This window comes from Phodopus roborovskii, unplaced genomic scaffold (genome assembly GCF_943737965.1).
Source record: "Phodopus roborovskii unplaced genomic scaffold, PHOROB, whole genome shotgun sequence".
In the NCBI taxonomy this organism is placed as follows: Eukaryota; Metazoa; Chordata; class Mammalia; order Rodentia; family Cricetidae; genus Phodopus; species Phodopus roborovskii.
The window spans coordinates 33,712,299-33,731,809 of record NW_026126567.1 but is presented as its reverse complement, the minus strand read 5'-3'; the positions used below and the strand labels follow the sequence as shown (position 1 = coordinate 33,731,809).

The 19,511-nt window shown below is 37.9% G+C and overlaps 1 protein-coding gene across 1 annotated transcript in view; it reads right to left on the bottom strand.

Moving 5' to 3' along the window:
- Positions 1-1,904: 1,904 nt before the first annotated feature.
- Ptpn20 (protein tyrosine phosphatase non-receptor type 20) overlaps positions 1,905-19,511 on the bottom strand; it is a 70,174-nt gene continuing 52,567 nt past the window's right edge. The window contains exons 7-10 of the mRNA XM_051202499.1: positions 10,632-10,966; positions 8,709-8,924; positions 2,926-2,988; positions 1,905-2,051 (exon numbers count right to left, since the gene is read on the bottom strand). Coding sequence (XP_051058456.1) covers positions 1,986-2,051; positions 2,926-2,988; positions 8,709-8,924; positions 10,632-10,966 — 680 coding nt within the window. The 3' untranslated portion in view covers positions 1,905-1,985. The remainder of the gene's footprint in view (positions 2,052-2,925; positions 2,989-8,708; positions 8,925-10,631; positions 10,967-19,511) is intronic.

The following is a 19,511-nucleotide window of genomic DNA, read 5'->3' as shown; positions in this document are numbered from 1 at the left end:
GTAGTACTTACTTCTGAAAAGCCTTGGTCTAATATGTAAGCATCATTAAAATATTTATTTGAAGTTGAAAGTTAATAAATATCATGCTTATATGTAAATATTCAGAAACTCTCTTTAAATCAGCTTTCACATCCTCACAAAGGTGCCAATGTGAGTTGAATATTCACATCCTAGGTGGAAACTGACTCAAGTTAGGGTTTCAATTAATCCCAATATTTTATCTTGAAGTTCACCTTCAAGAATGAAATGAAAACAAATGCAATCAGTACTTCCATGTTTACTTACTTAAATTCCCTGGAAAACTCAAACAGTCCAGCTGTAAAAAATATGACATGAATTAAAAAGGGGGTATGTTCATCAAGACATGGGGAATGTTTCCACAAAAGAAATCACAAGATCCTGATAAATAAAAATACTTCAGGCAATACATAGTAAAGATGTTCATTTAATAACAACATATAGTCCATCTTGGGAACACTGTTCTATATTATGCTTTTTATAGTAACAGAATGAAAATACAAATATTAAAAACCAATAATCAAGATGATATTATTGTTCAGCATAGACTATTATGTATATAAACAACATAAATAGCTATAATCATCAACTTGAGTTGAGTCAAATATATGGCATGTAATTATTTTTAAAGTAAGAATTATCAATTCTAATTCAACCAATTCAAGTATTCATTTAACCAAAGCAATAAGCCTCTTAAAAGTTTAGGATTTATAATTTTAGGAATTTTCAATATGATTCACAGCTCTGATCGCTACTGAATTCACTGTACAAATACACTTAACAATTGCTTTGTGGCTTATAATTAGGAATGACTGATCACCAAAACCCCTTAACCAAGGAATCACTAGAATTGTCTGAGGCAGAGTCCTGATATGATGAATATAATAATGGCTAGACGTTTCCAAAAAGAATAAGAAGTTTTCACTTTCACAACTATGAATTTAGTTTTCCAAAATCTAGTTCCAATGTCCAGCATCTAACACTTTCTGCAGAGGAAAGAAATGATTTAATGGACCTCTAAAGAAAAAAGAAATTAGAAAGAAGAAGACAAAAAACTTCCTTTTTAGATCTTAGTTTTAAAAAAAAGCCATTCAGTATAACAGGAACTAAAAATGTCTCAAAAGTACATAGCAATATCATTATATTCAAGTTTATTGGTTAGTTGAAGATAAGAGGCAAGTACCACATAATACTTGCTTCTGATAAAGCTGACAGAATGGTATGTTAACTGTTAGGGCAGGATAAGAAAGAAGTCTAGTTGGGCCTGTCAAATATTTCCACTGACTTTATAGATGGAGGAGTATTTTTGTTTGGGGTTATTCATCAATGTATTCATGTGAGGGCAATGAGGGACTCTATTCACCCACAAGGTGTTTCCTGGGACAGCAGGACATGGGTCTAACTGCTCCAGGAATGTATCTCTTCCTTGAAATCCCTAGCACACTCTGGGACCATGGAAGGGCAGGACACAAAAATAAATTTATATCAAAGGTCAATCCATTCTGAGTTATTCAATTACCAGGTGGTAGTATAGACAATAGCTTCTTTAAAGAACACAGATATATATGTCTTCAAAATGCCCTGAGAAGTCAAGATATGAACCTGCAGTTTATTGGCCCCAAGTTCTCCCAGAATAATGCTTGTACAGTCTTAGAAACCTTCTGAGGCCTTTGGCCATCTTTCCAAATAAAATCTTAATGAATACATTTAAGTCTTTTATTGAACTCTATAATCCCTTAAACCAAACAGCTAAACTGAGGTTGTTTCATGTAACTTTTGTTCCACTGGAAAACATGGGAGGGTATTTTGCTATTGTCCAGGAAGGATCAAGTGAAAAGAGCTCATCATATGCCCAGCGATGCTGCCTTCAGGGAGACTGAGAAAAAAAAATCAAAGGCAAATTGCATGGGCAGCAAACCCTTCAGCAGAGCTTCTTGTAATCTCAAGTGAGAGGCGCAGAGTCTTTCTTAACTCAAAGCCAGAAGAGTCTGAAGAACTTCAAGCACAATTTCATAACAAAATTGATACTGCTCCTGTACACACACATACACAAACAACACAGTGGTAAGTAAATAGTCTCCAATGTCTCCTTTAGAGAATACATCTGTAATTTTTTCAGTCACATAAGAAAATTTCCCTCAAAGAACAAATGTTTATCTACAAACACTTGAAAGCTTCTTTAAGTAAGTGTGCATTTTAAATATGAAGAACATAATTAAAATAAATGTCTTGGTCTAGGACTCTTTAACAGACAAATATCTAAACAGAAAGAAAATGTCAGCATCTGTTCCCTTATATTTTCTTTAGCAAATTTAAATCAAATTCTATAAGTCTCTCATGTAATTTTCACATTTCAAATGTATACAAATGTTATATAAATATATAACTAAATATATCTCTATGCATAGTATACATACAGTATACATATATGATACATAGTATACAAATTAGTTCAGAGGCAACTGTTTTTATTATAAATATTCTCTTTGTCTCTCCTGGTGATTACAAACTAATCTGTGATGTAAAAAATACCTTTTTATAATGTGCCAATAACCAACAGATAGACAGAAAAACAGACAGATAGAAGCAAGAATACATTTGAAATTACTGTCTAGAAACTTAGTAATAAAATTAGATGCACTGTTTATGCAGCATGCCATTATGGTTAAGACCCAAGACTTCAGTTTCATTGCCAACTCCTCCCCTTGCTCCCTGAGTAACCCCATGGAACAGACTCCAATGTACTTTATCAAGATTATCAGAGCAAAGCAACTCCACCAATGTCTACTGGGAACAGTAAGAAATAAATGAGATGAAAAAGGTAAAAAGCGTTATGAACTGTAAAATGTAAAGTATGCTCATCTCTGTCTTGACTGCTCTTATTAGATTTATACGAGGAGCACCTACCTTTGTTTGGATCATGCCATAACGCTGTCTTCGCATCTGGGTCACTATGTTCATAATGTTGAACTGAAATGAGATTGTTGAACTGAAATGAGATGGCGGTTACTGAATTATCCAGACAGTGGAAAAACACAAATACACAGATTGCCAAGTGAGTACTCTATACCTCTTCCTAATGAAATGTCAAGATGTAACTAGAAAGGTCCTTTTCTGTCACAATGTATTTTAGAGCCCAGCCTAATGAATCAGAAAGACTTATTTTAGTCAGCTTTTCAAGGGGAAGAAGGAAGCCATCATTTATGAGGAAGAATGGTCCCAAAAGAATTGCCCCCTTTATGCTAACAAAGGGAGAACTGAAAGCAGCAGTATAACTCTGGACACTCACCGAAGACCTTCCTTGGGCACAGGGGCATAGCTGTTTCCTATATAAAGAGCCTGGTCAATTCAAATGGAGACCTTTGGCAACTTAAACACAGTAGGGTGCACCTGCACAACAGGTGGCCACTGACAGCAAATCACAAAAGTCTGCTGCAAAGTCCACAACGATATGAATCCAGAAGCCTGAAGAAATTAGGGACTCTTCAGCAACTGGACACTGATGGTAGATCCCTGCTAAGAGTGACCAGCTCAACAGCCCATGGACCTGCTCAGACACAGATAACTCATCTGTAAAGACAGTGTGGTGCACGCACAGTACAGGCATGCTAATACAGGCCATGCTGGCATGATAAGTAACTAACCTATATATAAGTCTCTCAGAATAAAGAAGTTTGACAAGGTCACAGGACATGAAATCAACATGAAAAGTCACTTGCATTTCTACATTTCATTTTTATTACAATAAATGTGTGAAAACTAAGTTAAAATAGTAAATGCATAATTTCCTCAAAGAAAATTAAATAGAATAAATATAACAAAACACATAAAGAATCTATATTCAGAAAACTGTGTAATACTTACAAAAGAATGCAAAAAAAAAAAGACCTAATAAATGAAGAAGTATGTAGTACGTTCATGGATTTGCTGATTACATAGAGGAAAGATGTCAGTTCTCCCAAAAATTCATATGTAGACTTCAAGTAATTTTTACCACAATCCCATCAAGCAAGCTGAATTTTATGTCATATGGCAAGAAGAACTCTTAACTGAGCAAATGCCTCCATAAGACTGGCCCATAGGCAAGTGTGTGGTGCTTTCTTGACTGGTGATGGACGTGGGAAGGCCTAGTCCATTGTCATCCCCAGCCAGCACTCCTCCTGCATCTGGTTCCAGCCTTGAGTTTCTGCCCTGATTTCTTCCAGTGATTTACTGTGTGTGACATGGAACTATAAGCTGAAAAGAACCCCCTTTTCTCCTCAAGTTGCTTTTGGTCATGGCATTTTACCACAGTATCGCAGTAACAGAAATCCTAAGATACAAACTAATCATAAAACTTTTGTTGGAAAACACAGACTCTGAATTGGCTAAGACAATTCTGAAATGTATGAATAAAGGGTAAGGAGTCACTCTACATAATATTAGATATTTTACATAGTTACAGAGATCCAAAGATTGATAATGGAAGCAAAATAAGACACATAGATAATAGACCAGACTACAGAGCAAGAATAGCCCCATTGGAATACTTCAGATGACTTTAAATAAAGATATATCTTTTCACAATGGTCTTAGAATTACTGGTTATCCATACCCAGCAAATAAATAAATAAGTAAAATAAATCTTAACTGAATACTTTACATGACCAACATGGATTATGGACGTAGGTATAAAATAGAAAACTTGAATTCTTGGAAAACAGTGGAAAGTTTCCTCAGAATCTAAGTTTCTAGAGTTAATACTTGAAACATGAAGCACAAAAAGAAAAACTAAGGAGAAATCGTTAAAGTTAAAATTTCTATCTATTTAGAAAATTTTAAATTATAACTTAGTGTTAGGTAAAATTATGGTAATAAATCTGCAGTCCTCAGCCTTACTTTATTGATGGCAAAAGAAGCTTTGCTGAATTACTTTTTTTCCATTTTTTATTTTAAATTTTTTACTCATTTTATTTTAAAATTTTTATTCATTTTACATACCAACCTTAGTTTCCTCTCAGTCCCCTCCTCCTGCTCCCTCCACCTCCCCCGAACCCATCCCCCATCCACTCCACCAAAGGATAAGACCTCCCAAGAGGAGCCAACAGGCAGGACCAAGCCCCTCCCCTCTGCATCAAAGCTTGACTGTGGTCAACAAAAAATGTGACTAGGAAGAAATGAAAACTAAAAGAGTTCGAGCAAATTCTGCAGGAACTGAGGCTCCTCATATAACTGAGATTTATAATAATTATTGTTTGTGTGTGTTAAAACCACACTTGTATTATTTACAAAGATGTGCTGGCTAACAAAAAAAAGGCACCATTAATTTAATTGCCATTCATAATATGAAGCATTTATATATAAACAAAGGGATTATTTTACAGAGTATTAAATTAGAAAGCCAACAAAAGCAGATATTCAGCATTTCACACATTACTGCTAAAGGGACCAGCCCTCTGCTTTAGCAGCCATGACAGGCTACAGAAAAGACTCAATATGTGCTTGCTTGACCTTGCCCCTCCTGCCCTAGCTACTAGGAGGTCTGATACCCTCCTTGGCAAGGAACCAATCACAGGTTAGCTGGCAGGGTTTATGGCTCTGGGTGTGCTTTAGGGTTCAAGTGCACAATGTTGATAGGCAGAGCATAGCAACTAGCCTGGGAGGTCCTATAGACCATAACAACCAATTGGCCAATCAACACAAAGACAGGTCATCCAAGCTCGGAAGTTAACCAATCCTGAAATTGTTACATATCCCTAGACATTCCTCTTAATGTTGCCCGATAAATCCCCTGCCTCAGGGTCCTTCTCCTGCCATCTGCCATGATGAATGGACTTAGGGCCCAAGTTAATGGAGTTAGCTCCTTAAACAACACTAAAAGACTCTGTGTTTACATTGGAATGGGTCTCTTGGTGATTTGGGAGTTCAGAATTTGGGCACAACACTGCTTGGCAGACTTCTTAGAAAGTAGTATTTGAATCGCTAACAGTAAAAACCATATATATTCGTCAAAAGTGGTTAAAACTGCTCTAATGATTTCTTTCTTTGAGATTTTGGTAAACAGATAGCAAAAGATAGTTATTTCTAATGATGCTCTAGGTTGATAAATTTGGGATCTGGCTAATGATAAGGAGTGACACCACTGTTGGTGGTGAATTCGTCTATAAACACCACCAGTGATTCCTCAGTGTATGTTTGATAGGTGCATGACACCACAGGCGAAAGCTTCACTCTTGTCAAGCTGAATTTGCACTGTTGCAAATGCACCTAGTTCTAAGTTATAAAAACAAAGCACTGTACCACAAATGTGACTTGCAGCTTATATTCTGTAGGATGAAATTCAGGCATTTAAGATGCAATGACAAAAAAGATTAAAGGCTTTAAATCAGAAGGTAAATCAACAGCCTGCTCCATCCCAGTCCTACTCTACTAACAACTAATACCTTCCAGATGAGACAACGGTTAATATTGTTGTATAGATAATGTTGTATAGACAATATTGTATAGACGTTAAATTACAAAAAGGAAAATGTGTTAAATTTTTGCTTATTCTCATTGCATCACAATGCTCTTCATTACATTAGCTGGTGGTTAACAGTTGCTACATGCTCACAACAGAAAAGAAACGTTTTGCTGAAAATATTTGGCAAACTGGATGTTTCTTCCAGACAAGAACTAGTTTGCTCTCAATGTTTTAAGGGGCTTTAACCTAACTGGATTAAAAATTAAAGTGATTGTAAATAACAATAAAAAGACATAAATGGTTATATACTCTCCTGGCTTTCTATCTGTAGGGAGCAGAAGAAGCCCTGAGTGATTGGAGTCCCAAGGAAATGGGTGCTGTTGACAGAGCCATGGCCATGCCAAGGACCCCAAGTCCTTCTACAGACTCAGCACTCTAATGACAACAAACAGGCTCTAGTGGATATAATGTTCCAGGTGAGTAGGACATGGCATTAGCAAAAACCCCGATAGAATGGGGTTCTAAGGAAAGTCAAGAAACAATGGTTTTATTTCTGATTTTTAGCTACAGTATTTCATCAAATAGCAGTATCATATTTTTTTCAGTGCTGGACATCATACCTTGCAAGTGCTAGGCAAGCATCTACTTCTGAGCTACAACCTCAACTCAGACAAAGCATCACTAAGAAATAGAAACCATAACAAAAACTTAAGATTAGCAATAAGATACATTTTAAGTGTAAAGAAGCTATTATGTAGGAGAAACAGTGTTGCTTAGATTTGACAAAAGATACATAGATTTTACAGCTGCTACAGGAATGTGAAACAAGGGTAAATGTGCATAAATTACTTCAGAACTTATGATTGATAATACACATGCTAGAGACATTATACCAGCATACTCACTGCTAAAGAATAAAACAAAATTAGCTGTGAGTTAAGCTGTCAGCATTTTAGGACATTTGTCATTTTTTTTTTTTTACTAGCCAGTTTATATTCATCCTTCATAATGATATTCTGAGTTTGTTTTGGAAAACTCTCATTCTCATTGTAACTTGCCAGCCTGCAGGAGTTGTGACTGCTCTAAGTCTGCTTGGTCCATCAGTGTTCACAGACTAACAGTCAGAAAAGTGAAGCTAGTAGATACGAGATGTGCTTTTGAAAAGGAAGACCCCTTCCCTAAGGACCTTCTCCTGGTTCCTCCCAAAAGTCATCTGAGGGTAAACACTGAAATGATGGCAGCTATTTTCCACCACACCGAGGCATGCCTCTGTTGGGAGTATGGCTGTGCAAAGCCAGAGACTTTCAGTAATTTACCTCGTCCCACAGGAAGATAACTGCGGAATATGCCTGTCAGGGCAAATGCTCTTACCCTGTTAACTGGTGCCTGAGGTAAGTAAGGACTTTCCCACTCTGTATGGGCAGTGCCTACACACTAGGGAGATGTGTTCCCCTCCTTAGAGCTGCAGCATGGAGTAGTTGGAGGTAAGCCATTGTGCCACACATCTAAAGCCACATTCTCTATCCACATAGGGAACAGCAAAGAATAGAATAATCACATATGTCAAACTCTGTCTTTCACATATCAGTTTAGGAGAAAAGTAAGGGGTTGCTAATATTTTGGTTCATACCCATGTATATGTCTCTCCTCAGTTTATGTTAAGAAAACTGATTTTGAGGATGGAAGAGATGTCTCCATGCTCAAGAGAGCATATTGCTCTTGCAGAGGACTTGAATTCAATTCTCAGCACACGCCTGTAACTCCAGCTCCAGGAGGATCTGATCTCTCTCCTCCACACACATACACACAGTTAAAAATAATACAAGACAAAATATAAACTAATACAGCCGAATAACTTATACTCAAATCTAAAGCATATAGTAAAATTGTCAGTTAAGCCTAGAGGTCACTCATTATGAGGTGAACATTTTTTCAACACACATGGATGTCAGATTTGTTCACCTGAAGCAAGCATACTTCATTGAACTCACTGAGAAAACTACTAAAGTCATTAGAAATGAATAATACTTAGAGTATCCATTCATTTCTATACAATCCTAGCCAATTATTTATATAATACACTTTAATCCTCGACACCATTCCCAGGAGCCTGTAGCAAGCCCATGTCTCCTAAGCCACCGAGCACCTGATGGGCTATACTGGTCCAGATCAGTCTTCCAGTAACAATAGGCTGTTAAGAACTGTATTTAGAGAAAGCATCAGTTTATCTGCTCCATCAAACACTTACTGAGTAGTTCTTCTCGATGGCACAGAACACGACATCCACACATATGAACACCCCCGTTCGGCCTACGCCAGCACTGCAGTGAACAACCAGGGGTCCTGTAAGGTGACTCTTCCTCACATACCGGACATACTTTATGAAAAAATCTGCTGAGGCAGGAGTGCCATGGTCTGGCCATTTGGTGAACTGCAAGTGTTTTACACAGTGACTCATTCCTGTCTATTAGAGAGACAGAGAGGGTTACATTAGAGATCTTATTTCCATTTCTAATGTATCAATAACAATGGCTATGATGGTGGAGATAGTACACAAGGGTATGCAGAGCATTCAGAGTACTAATTTTCATGTTTACAGAAACTCTAGAAATTTCCAGAATTAGCTTTTCTCCACTTAAAAAAAGAGAACACAATAATTAAAACAACAAAAATAAGAATGCTCTTAGGAAGCAACAACCTAACACTTGATCCTCATCAGGTAAGGTGGCAGGAGCTTCACATGAGTTATCTAATTTAATCCCTGTATCATCCTAAGATAAAAGTACTATTTTGTCTTCATTTTAGAGGCCAGATTGGGAGGGTTGGGAGGTATCTGCTAGGCCACAAGGCTTCCATATTTAGAGCTTGGATTTGAATGTTTGCCTTCCAAATCCTAAGCTACCTCCTTTATTTTATATTATGAGGCTGTAGAAAAATAAAGATTTCAAAGTACATAAAAGTAAAAACTCAGCTGACACATTCAGAAGGACTTGCACATTCTGGCACAGTAGCCAAACTCATGTATGCTCAAGCATGGTTTCAAAACACTCTTTGTGTCATAAATCACAAGTCCTAAGCACCTGGTAAGTCTGGTGATTTTACTTAAAAAACAAAACAAACAACAATCCCACTGCGAGTGTTGCATCCCAGTTACCGCTCATAAATTCCATGATGTTTTGCAAAATGAGGGCTTTCATGTTCTAGCTGCTCCTTGCTTTACCCCTGCAGCCACACTTTATCCCTCCTTGTTCCTTGATAATGAACAAATTAATGTTCCATGGCATTTAACTTATTTATATCTCTCTATACATGTACCCAAGGCAATTCCTTTTTCAATTGTGTTTTTTTTTTTCTTTCTTTCTTTCTCATTGAGGCCCTTCACAATCCAGAGGTGGTGTTACCTTCAGTAATCCTTTTCTCAAACTCCAGATAACTCCAGATAAGGATTTCCCATCTCAGCTCGCAAAGCACTACTGTGAACCTTGGCATTGTCACTTAGCACGACAGCTCAAGGCCGAGAGAATACAGGTATCTCATTGTTCACTGCACAACACTAGAACCCAGCAGTGGTAAGCACTCTTGACAAACTCAGTGCATGGCTGCCATACTTGACAGAAGCCATCAAAGCACATCATAGGACCAGAAACATTTAGTGCCCACCCCTCTGCCCTACATTTTCCCTTTCCATTTTCTTTCTCTCCAAAATTTGCCTAAGCGGAATTGAAAATTTATTGCTTTGTTTCTAGAAAAAAAAAAGAAGATTAAACTGTTACTTTTTTTTTTTTTTTTTTTTTTTTAGACAGAGTTAGCTGTCCTGGAACTCTCTCTCTGTAGACCTGACAGGTCTCAGATTCACAGAGATCCTCCTACCTCTGCCTCCTGAATGCTGGGATTAAAGGCCTGCGCCACCACCACTGTCAAAGGTTCTTTTATTTCCTTTTTGTTTATTCTTCATCCCAACCACAGCCTCCTCTCCCTCCATCCCTCCCCAAACTCCTGCTCCCCTATCCCCCCAGACCCATGGCTCCTCTGTTTTCCATCAGAAAAGAGCAGACCTCCCAGCGATATCAATCAAACACAGCATACCCTTAGTATATATTTCATTCTAGTCCTAACACACCAGCTTTTATATCATAAAACATGCATCTCCTAGCAGCATTTTAAGACTTACGGACTTCTTCACAATTTGAAATACTCGAATGATGAAATATTGAGTTATCTGGCAGTTCTCCAGAAGGATGCGGAAGTGTTTCAATTCCAATGGCTCCTTTAGAGAAATGGGCCAGTAACTGTGACACTTGATAACTCCACCTTCTATCTCTCTGGTTATCATAGCAATAACATTACAATTATTTTCTATAACCATTTGCCAAAAGTCTTCTATAGTTTCTGGCAGTGGTCCTTGAGTAGCAATATAAAAATATTCTTCTTCATAATTTACTATTCTAATATAACTAGCATTGATGTAGTTCTTGTTTTTTCCAAGAGGAACACGTGTTGAATCATCTATTATAGAAGAAGAAACAGAAACATGTTGTGAAAATAATGAAAGGGTGAGAAATGCAATACATCCACACTTCATAAAAGTATTACACATAGGTAAACCCATGTATTTCTTTACCTTCCCCCTCAAGAAAAGTATAGGAGTTTCATTTCAAAAGGGCTAAGTTTAAATTTATTCCTCTATAAACCTATTTGTAAGACTAGAGAAATAATACAATTAGGAGGATTTTAAGAGCAAGAGCCATCATCACCATCCAGCACCTGTGAGATACAATAGTGTCAGACCCAAAACGTGTCCACTGCCCGCTACTATGCAACTGAATACAGCAAAGAAGCAGCTTTCATGGGCAACAGTGAATGGCATTCTCCTGAAAATCATGGAAATCTGTAAGTATAGGGCAGCAGAGAGCAGAGTTTTTAAAAAATGGACAAGATAATGGTTCAGAGACTAATTCTAGTACTAATAGAATTCCACCAATGCTCTTGTTGCAGCCAGACAGCCATCTTTTACAATCCTTCCCCAGTTTCTCCTGGGTGCAGTAATGGGCCAATCCAAAAAGCATGTAGTGGTTTGAATGTAATTGGTTCCCACAAGCTCTTAGAGAGTGGCACTATTAGAAGATGTGGCTTTGCTAGAGTAGGTATGGCCTTGTTGAAGGAAGTGTGTTACTGTGGGGGTGGGCTTTGAGGTCCCACATATGCTCAAGCCATGCCTAGTTTCTCACATCACTTCCTGTTGCCTCTAAGTCAAGATGTAGGATTCTCAGCTCCTTCTCCATCACCATGTCTGTCTGCACACCACCATGTGCTGTCTGCACAGCACCAAGCTGATAATGGACTAAACCTCTGAAAATGTAAGCCACCCCAATTAAGATTTCCTTTATAAGAGTTGCTGTGGTTATGGTGTCTCATGACAGCAATAGAAATCCTGAGATATAAGGTATGTGGCAAAAACAAACAAACAAAAAACAAAAACAAAAAAACAAACATGTACTCAAAGTACTGGCTCCAAATAGCATGGGACTTGTCTAGCACTGCCAGGAAGTATGAAAGGAAAACTGGCATTTGGCCCATAATAAACCTCACCACCAGGAGCCAACTGTCTCTTCATACTTCTCAGAATGACACGAACAGTCATTTAGCAACTATGCTATGCTTAATGGTCACCAAACAAGGTCTGTGGCTTCTTAACAGAGTCCTTCTTGAATTCCAACATAGTATAAAGAATTCTTTTATAAAGTTTAATAGGAAAATCTATTGCTAAATATAGAAAAACATCAAATATTTCCAAATGGGGGCAAGAGTAGTACATTCTGTTAACTGATAGGCCATTTCTCCATCCCAAATGGTACTTTATATAAACATTTTTTTAATTTTGGAAAGGAAGACTAAATATGTTAAACTAAATAATTTAACACAATCTGCCTTACAGATACAAACCACAATTACTCAATTCAAACTCCTGTCCTACTTGTCCCATGCAGTCTCTCCTGGGCTTCATAAATCCTCAAGTAATACTTGTTTTGTTGACTCTCAAGAAAGACTCAAGTTTCCAGAAAGAAAAATATCGTTTGAGTTGGGATAACATAAAAGAAGAGAGTTGTCCTTAAGGACAACATCATAGAAGTAAACAACTACTTTCAAGATACACTCCACAAGATGAAACCCACACTGAACACCGTTACCAGGCCAAGAAACAATGGCTACACAGTTATAGACTCTAGGAGAAAACCTACTACTTGTTATGCTGCTAAAAGTCCACAGAATTGAATCAACTCCTAATGACCTATCATTATATCCACATATTAAAGTATCTCTCAGTTTCCATCAGAGGAGCTTACATTTATAGTAGATAATGATCAATACAGAGACCCACAATTGGGCAAATGCCCAATTGATAATAATACAGAATATTCAGCCTTAAATGAAACTTATAGACTACACTCCTCCCTCCAAAAACTCAGGCACCATTGCAGACGAGGGTGCTGAAAAATGTAAGAGCCAGAGAAAGTAGATTACAACAAGGAATGTGCTTTCTGGACACAGCAGGCAAGTCACAGTGGTTGTGATAGCATAAGAAAAACCTGTGAAAGTCTAAGTCAGATCAAATGCCAGCATGGAGAGGAAAGTTGGGTACAGAGTTCTACTCCTCACTGAGGTACAATTGGAAACTGATAGCTGCTAGGATGAGCTTTCTCTAAGAGTGCAGTGTCTGAGAAGTAGGACATGCCCCAATAAAAGGCCCATACATTCAAGGATTTTTTGGACAGACCATATTGGTCTTTATGGGGAAGGAGACACAAAAGTGTGGGGGGGGGGAAGGAGGTGAATCTGGAGGGAGAGTGAATATGATGAGAACATGTACAAAATCCTCAAAGAGCCTATACAAATATTCTTGAAACAACATTAAAAGACAGAGTCAGAAGTCACATGTCCAGGAAGCAAATAATTATGCTGATGGGTTAGTGAATGATGCTGCTCCTGTATGCACCCCTTAATCTCTGAATACTGGCTACAGCAGGAACTGTGTGTACATACATTCTACTAGAGAATACTGTCCCAGAAGGCAATGTTACCTATTTAACACTATAATTGTTTTCAAAAGAATATTCAACCACTATATCAATAAGTCTCCCCAGGATGGTGGAGTCTATGGCAAAGACCTCATAGAAAAAGCCATTTGCCAGGAGACATTTGCCACAAAGAGTGTTCTTCTGTGTTGTGTCCTGTGATGGTGTGTAAGGCATTCTGTAGATGGTAAATTTGGAAAAAGCACAGTGCCCAGGAAAGGCATATCCATATTAAGATATTAAGAGTAAATTTAGCTTTTGTTAAGAAAAAAATCACTATTTCTTTCATGACAGAAGTGGCTTAACATATCCTGCCACCTCAGGGAATGGTTTCATGTCAGGGACTCAGTGCCACATACTCAGCAATGACTACAGCCTGGTTGCTCTTGGTGAGTGGCAAGAAGTCTATGAAGCTGAATCCACGAATAAACTCCAACACTGCTAAATAAGACTGGTTTTTGTTTGTTTGTTTTTCCATGAGCTATTGAAAAATGGTGGGGTAACTGGGGAAAATGACTGCTGCCCATAGAACAATATCCTATTTCCATGTCCTCTGCTGAAGTCACTCTTCATAGTATACACATGGGACATCAGGCTCTATGTGGGCTTTGCTCATTTAGAAAGCTCTAGCTACATACCTTTTCCTTGGACCTCCTTTGTTATTAAATTTTCAATTATATTTCTTCCAAGACCTTGATCATCTGCCCAGTTAAGACTCTGGCTATCACCTAAGTTTACCCTCCAACCATTACTCCAAGAAAAATGAGCAACCACATACATCAACTACAGTCAATATATATCCCTTCACAATTAGACTTCAGAATGTCTCAGAAAAAAAAAGAAAAGAAAAAACTATGATAGTACTACTGTCAGGTCACACAGCTGATCTATGTAAATCATACAGACCACGTAGAACCCTTTGTTTCCCCATCAATGATCATAGGGTACTCCTCATAAGAATACAAGTACAAGCTAGGCAGAGTGAACAGTCCACCAGGAATGAGGATCATGGATACTTGGACAATCTTTTTCATGGAACTTATTTGTGCCTTCAGGGTTGTGGTGGTTTGAATGAGGATGACCCCTATAAGCTCATATATTTCAATGTTTGTTCTCCTGTTGGTAGGACTGTTTGTGAAGGATTAGAAAGTTTGACCTTATTGGAGGAGGTGTGTCACTGAGTAGACTTGGAGATTTCAAAAGCTCGTATCACTCCCCAGTTCACTCTCTTTGCCTCAGGCTTACAGATGAGATATGAATTCTCAGCTACTGCTCAAGTGCCATGGAGGCCTGCCTGTTGTCACGATGTTCCTGGACTCTAATCACCGGGAGTCATGAGCACCCAAATGAAACGCTTTCTTTTATAAGTTGCCTTGGTCATAGTGCTTTGTCACAGCCACAGAAAAGTAACTAAGACAGGGGTCTACTCGAAAGGAATCTCACATCTACCATTTCTTTCTGATCATCAAGTGCTGTTGCGTATACCCAGCTTAATGGTGTGGCTGTTCAGACAGAAGCCATCTCTACTTATTTCTCTGCTACGCAGATTCTGCTAAGGTGGAATAGGCTAAAGACCTGCATCTCCAAAGGAAGGTGGTTCTCATAGGGACTGCAGGACATGGTTCCAAAACTCTAAGAATCTGTGGAGCACTGTCACTGACCATTCCATCTGCTGAATCCAGGTGGCAGGGACTTTCACAGAGGTCTCCATTGGCAGCAGTATTCCCTTGGACAGTCATATCTAAACAAGGACTATACTGTCACCCAGGGGCACAAGGCACTGTGTCTCCTTTTAGGCCAGAAAAGTCTGATAGAGTATTTTATTCTTTTCCATAGAAGGGTGTATTTCAAAATGTCCTACAAACTTGGACCCCTAGAAATTTCAACCACAGAAGTTCCTTTTAGTTGTATTTTCCATTCTCTGATATGAAAATGTATTGTGAACAAGTCTAGAGCATTTGCTACTGTTTGCTGGCCATGTTGACCTATGTGATACCGTAAAGAAGAAAAAGATGGTTGACAGCCCTTTGAACTAAATTATGACAGAACTGGCATTCCTGGCTTTGCCAACTGAAAGCAAACTACTTCTAATGACGTCCATACACACCACACCTGTCAAAAGTGCCTTCTCAAATCTTCCGCTCATTTATTATAGGATTGTTCTTTGAGTTATAAATATTCTTACTATAGTATAAATGTATATCCTTTGTCAAGTAGATGTTTTGTACTTAATTTTCTTCTAACCTGCTACTTGCTGTTTTGCTTTTAGAATGGTATATTTGGAAGAGCAATTTTGATGAAGTCTATTTTTCCCTTGGAAGTTTCAGAGTTTTGTGTCCTGCTGAGAAAATTTGCACTAAATCTAATGCTGCTAATTTTTTTCTTGCTTTTTCTCCAAGAAGATATATGCTTTTGTGATTTTAATTTAAATTATTATTTTATATGTACTTGTACATGGAACTGTGTGTCTATGTCACATGTGGTATGTGTGTGTACACATGTATACGTGTACACACACATGTTCAGAGAACAAAAGAAGATGTCAGACTCTAAAACTGGAGTTACAGGCAGTTGTGAGCCATCTGATGTGGGTGCTATGGAAAAACAGGACAAGTTCTTAACAACTGAGCAATCTCTCCAGTCCCAAATATGGTTTTTACTATATTTAGTTTTGTCACCTATTTTGGGTTCATTTTTATATAAAGTATGAGGTAAAGACTAGAGGGGTTTTTTGTTATATAAATATGCAGTTGGCCAGACTATTTGTTGAAAGAGTATTTTTCCTTATTGTTTGGCATTCTTAAATTCATATACTAACATCTCCATGCCCTCCTCACATTGTTATAAATAATATCCAGAAAGCAAAGACACTGTCATTATTAGTCCTAGTTATATTTTGACTCAGAGACAAGTAATAGAAAAAGAATTCAGACTGGAATCAGAAACTTGACATGCAATGTGTTCCCACTACCCCTTCAGACATTAAAATGCTTTACAAATTGTAAAATGTTAAAATGCTACCTTGTGTTTCCACTTGGAAACCCTTGTTTTTTTGTTTTGTTTTTTTTTTTTTTAACAGCCTTCCTTGCTTTGCATGATGGTACAAGGCTATAAGAAGACTATGTAAACTGAAACTATAAAACTATCTTCACAACCAATAGGAAGGTAAGACTGCTCTATGACCCTTGAATATTTTGTCAAAACTTTAAAAACTTCCCTGTTGATTTTAAATTATATATATATATATATATATATATATATATATATATAAAGCAAGATTGATATATATTTTGAACACTAATCTAAAACATTAGAAACACTGAGAATTAAAGCACTTCATTTTCAGTTTGAAAAGAGTTTGCATCTTCCTTTCATTGCATAACAGGGTGAGCCTCTTTTTGTGTATTGACTGCCATATTCCTTCCTATATTGGGATTTGTTCCTGTCACTTAGTCCTCTCTATTTCCATTGCTGTGAAACTATCCTAGAGTTCCTGTAATGCACCTTTTCAGGTGTTCTTCACACTGGCCATCCTGACTACTTTCTGCTTTCACTTTGGTAAGTCACCCTTCAGCAAGTCCCTCTGAGTGCAGCAGTCGAGTCTCTTGTTTGGTGACAGTATCACATGCTCCCAGTCAGCTATTTATTCTGTAAGGACATTTGTGTTCAATTCTAATTTTGCCCCAGAATTACAATTTTTCTTTTCTCTGCTGCTAATGACTGCTGTCTTTGTTGGTCAGCTCTTTCTTGATTACCCCGTTTGTAGACTGGCATATGGGTTTCTCACTGGGAGCTAAAGGGGCAACACACTACATGCTTTGCTATTCCTACACAAAAAAACAGATTTTGAAGGAAGTCAGGTTAGCCCCTGGTATGCTGCCCATCTTGTACTGACACAGTAATCTGTACACTGAGGAGTTAACACTCATTTGCTACATTTGCCACTATTCACAATTAATACTCGGTGATAACTGAAATCTGATTCATGTTTCAATATTTTTAAGAATATGTTGTATTAAATGATATGTGTGCACATCAGGCTGTGCAAGGTGAAGGCTAACTGAACGGATCTCCCCCTGTATGTGTGATGAAGGAAGCAAAGGAGCTTTCATGACTCTCATCTACACAGGCTGACATTCAGATTAGACTAGACTGTGTCATGAAGTAAGCAAATTTTAAAATAGAACTTAGTTGAATTACAGTTCAAGTAAAGCAAAAACCTTAGGATAATTTTCCTTATTTTTAATCATTGAAGTGAAATGTTTGTATCTCTACACCTCCTTGTCAATCTTTGTGCCCAGAATAGAAGTCAAGCAGGATGGAGTACCTATACACCTTACTCCTAAACTAAACTTCTTACTTATAATCCCGAGAGGGTCATTTTAAAAACCTTTTTGGCTTTTGGTCTCCGTGAATAGTAATTGCACATGTAGGGATAAAAGTCAACATATGATACCTTGACCTTTCAGAGTAGTAACAAGTTGTTCACACCACTAAAATGTTGTATAGTGGGTTACTGACCTGATTTTCAGATATACTTGCAGTTAATTTCATATTGTCTTGAAAAAGATAACAGAACACATCATTTTAACCATCTTGAGAATGTACTCATTGATTTATAATCAAAGTTATTTTAGCCTGAATCAGCTAACTAAGCATGAAGGTGTCTATTGTATCTTGGCAGACAATGTCCCACTTTGATTTATACTACCTCAAATCTACCTAGAGAAATAGCAAAAGCCACTAAAGTATAATTTGGTAAGTGGAAAGAGTTCTCACTAACAAGATACTAGGACACTTGGAAAAAATCACCAAATCTAGCTCTAGGGAAATAACAAAGGTAAACTGACAAGCTTCGGAAGACAGGGATTACCACAGAAGAGAAAGATGGTAGTGTGGCACTGACCACGCCCATTGGGGGTGGAGCCATGGGCGGAAGTGACCTGTGGAAGGAGTTCGAGAGAGAGCCGGGAAAAGCTCTCTTGCTGGCATGACTCGGACAGGAGAGGATCGGGTTGAATTTCCTGGTGTTCATCTGTCTAGGTTGTAAGTTATTTCTCCCTGAATAAACATCTATTCGGCCTATTTGTTTATCCTGATCCTTATTTAACCGCGATATGGTAGCTCTTGCATAGATTCAAGCTTTAATCATACGGAGGGAAGAAAAAGAATGACTTCCAGAAACACAAAGAAGCTATGTAAATATAGGCAAACACCAAGGAGAACTTCAGCATGGCAGCGACAGAAGGGCATAGAAGAGGACAGCTGGGTGTCCTGCCTATGTTGTAAGAAAATCTCTTCAGCAGCTCTTGTGAATGGGTACGAGAAGGGCACATGAAGACAAACCAGCTGGGAGGTGAAAGACACTCAGTCCAGATTGGCAGCAATGTCAACAAAGAAGAGTGGCGGGGGGGGGTTCTATAGCTATTAAAGGGGTAGAAGGAAAGAATTTCCAAGCACATTTTGCATATAACAAGTGACTCAGCTTTCTGACTTGAAAAGTGTATGATTATATTAAGATAGAAGTTAATAATGGTAGACAGACAAGTTAGTAGAAAAATACTAAATTTGATTTAGAAAATTTTGATTTTGAAAGGGATGATCATAGGATAAAATTTCCATTAAGACTGCATTATCATATTTTGTTTATGTTCTTTGGTTGGTTGAGACTGGCAAATGGTGTGAGCAAATACAGAGGAAGAGGAAACAGTTCTACCCTCCACCCAATAGAGGGAAGCAATGGGTAGAACCTCGTGGATATAATAAGAACGCAGCTGCCCGTTGGGCAGTAGGTGGATGAGTTAGCATTAATGTCTAGGGCAGAGGATATAAATAGCCAGGGACAAACTACCAAGGCAGGTAGGCAGGCTTAGGCTACCAGGTAATACATGGTAGCCTAAAAAACAGTCTTTGTTTTAAATAGTATTCAAGGCTAAAGGGCTGTGTAAATTGACAGTAGTCAGAAGAAATACCACAGA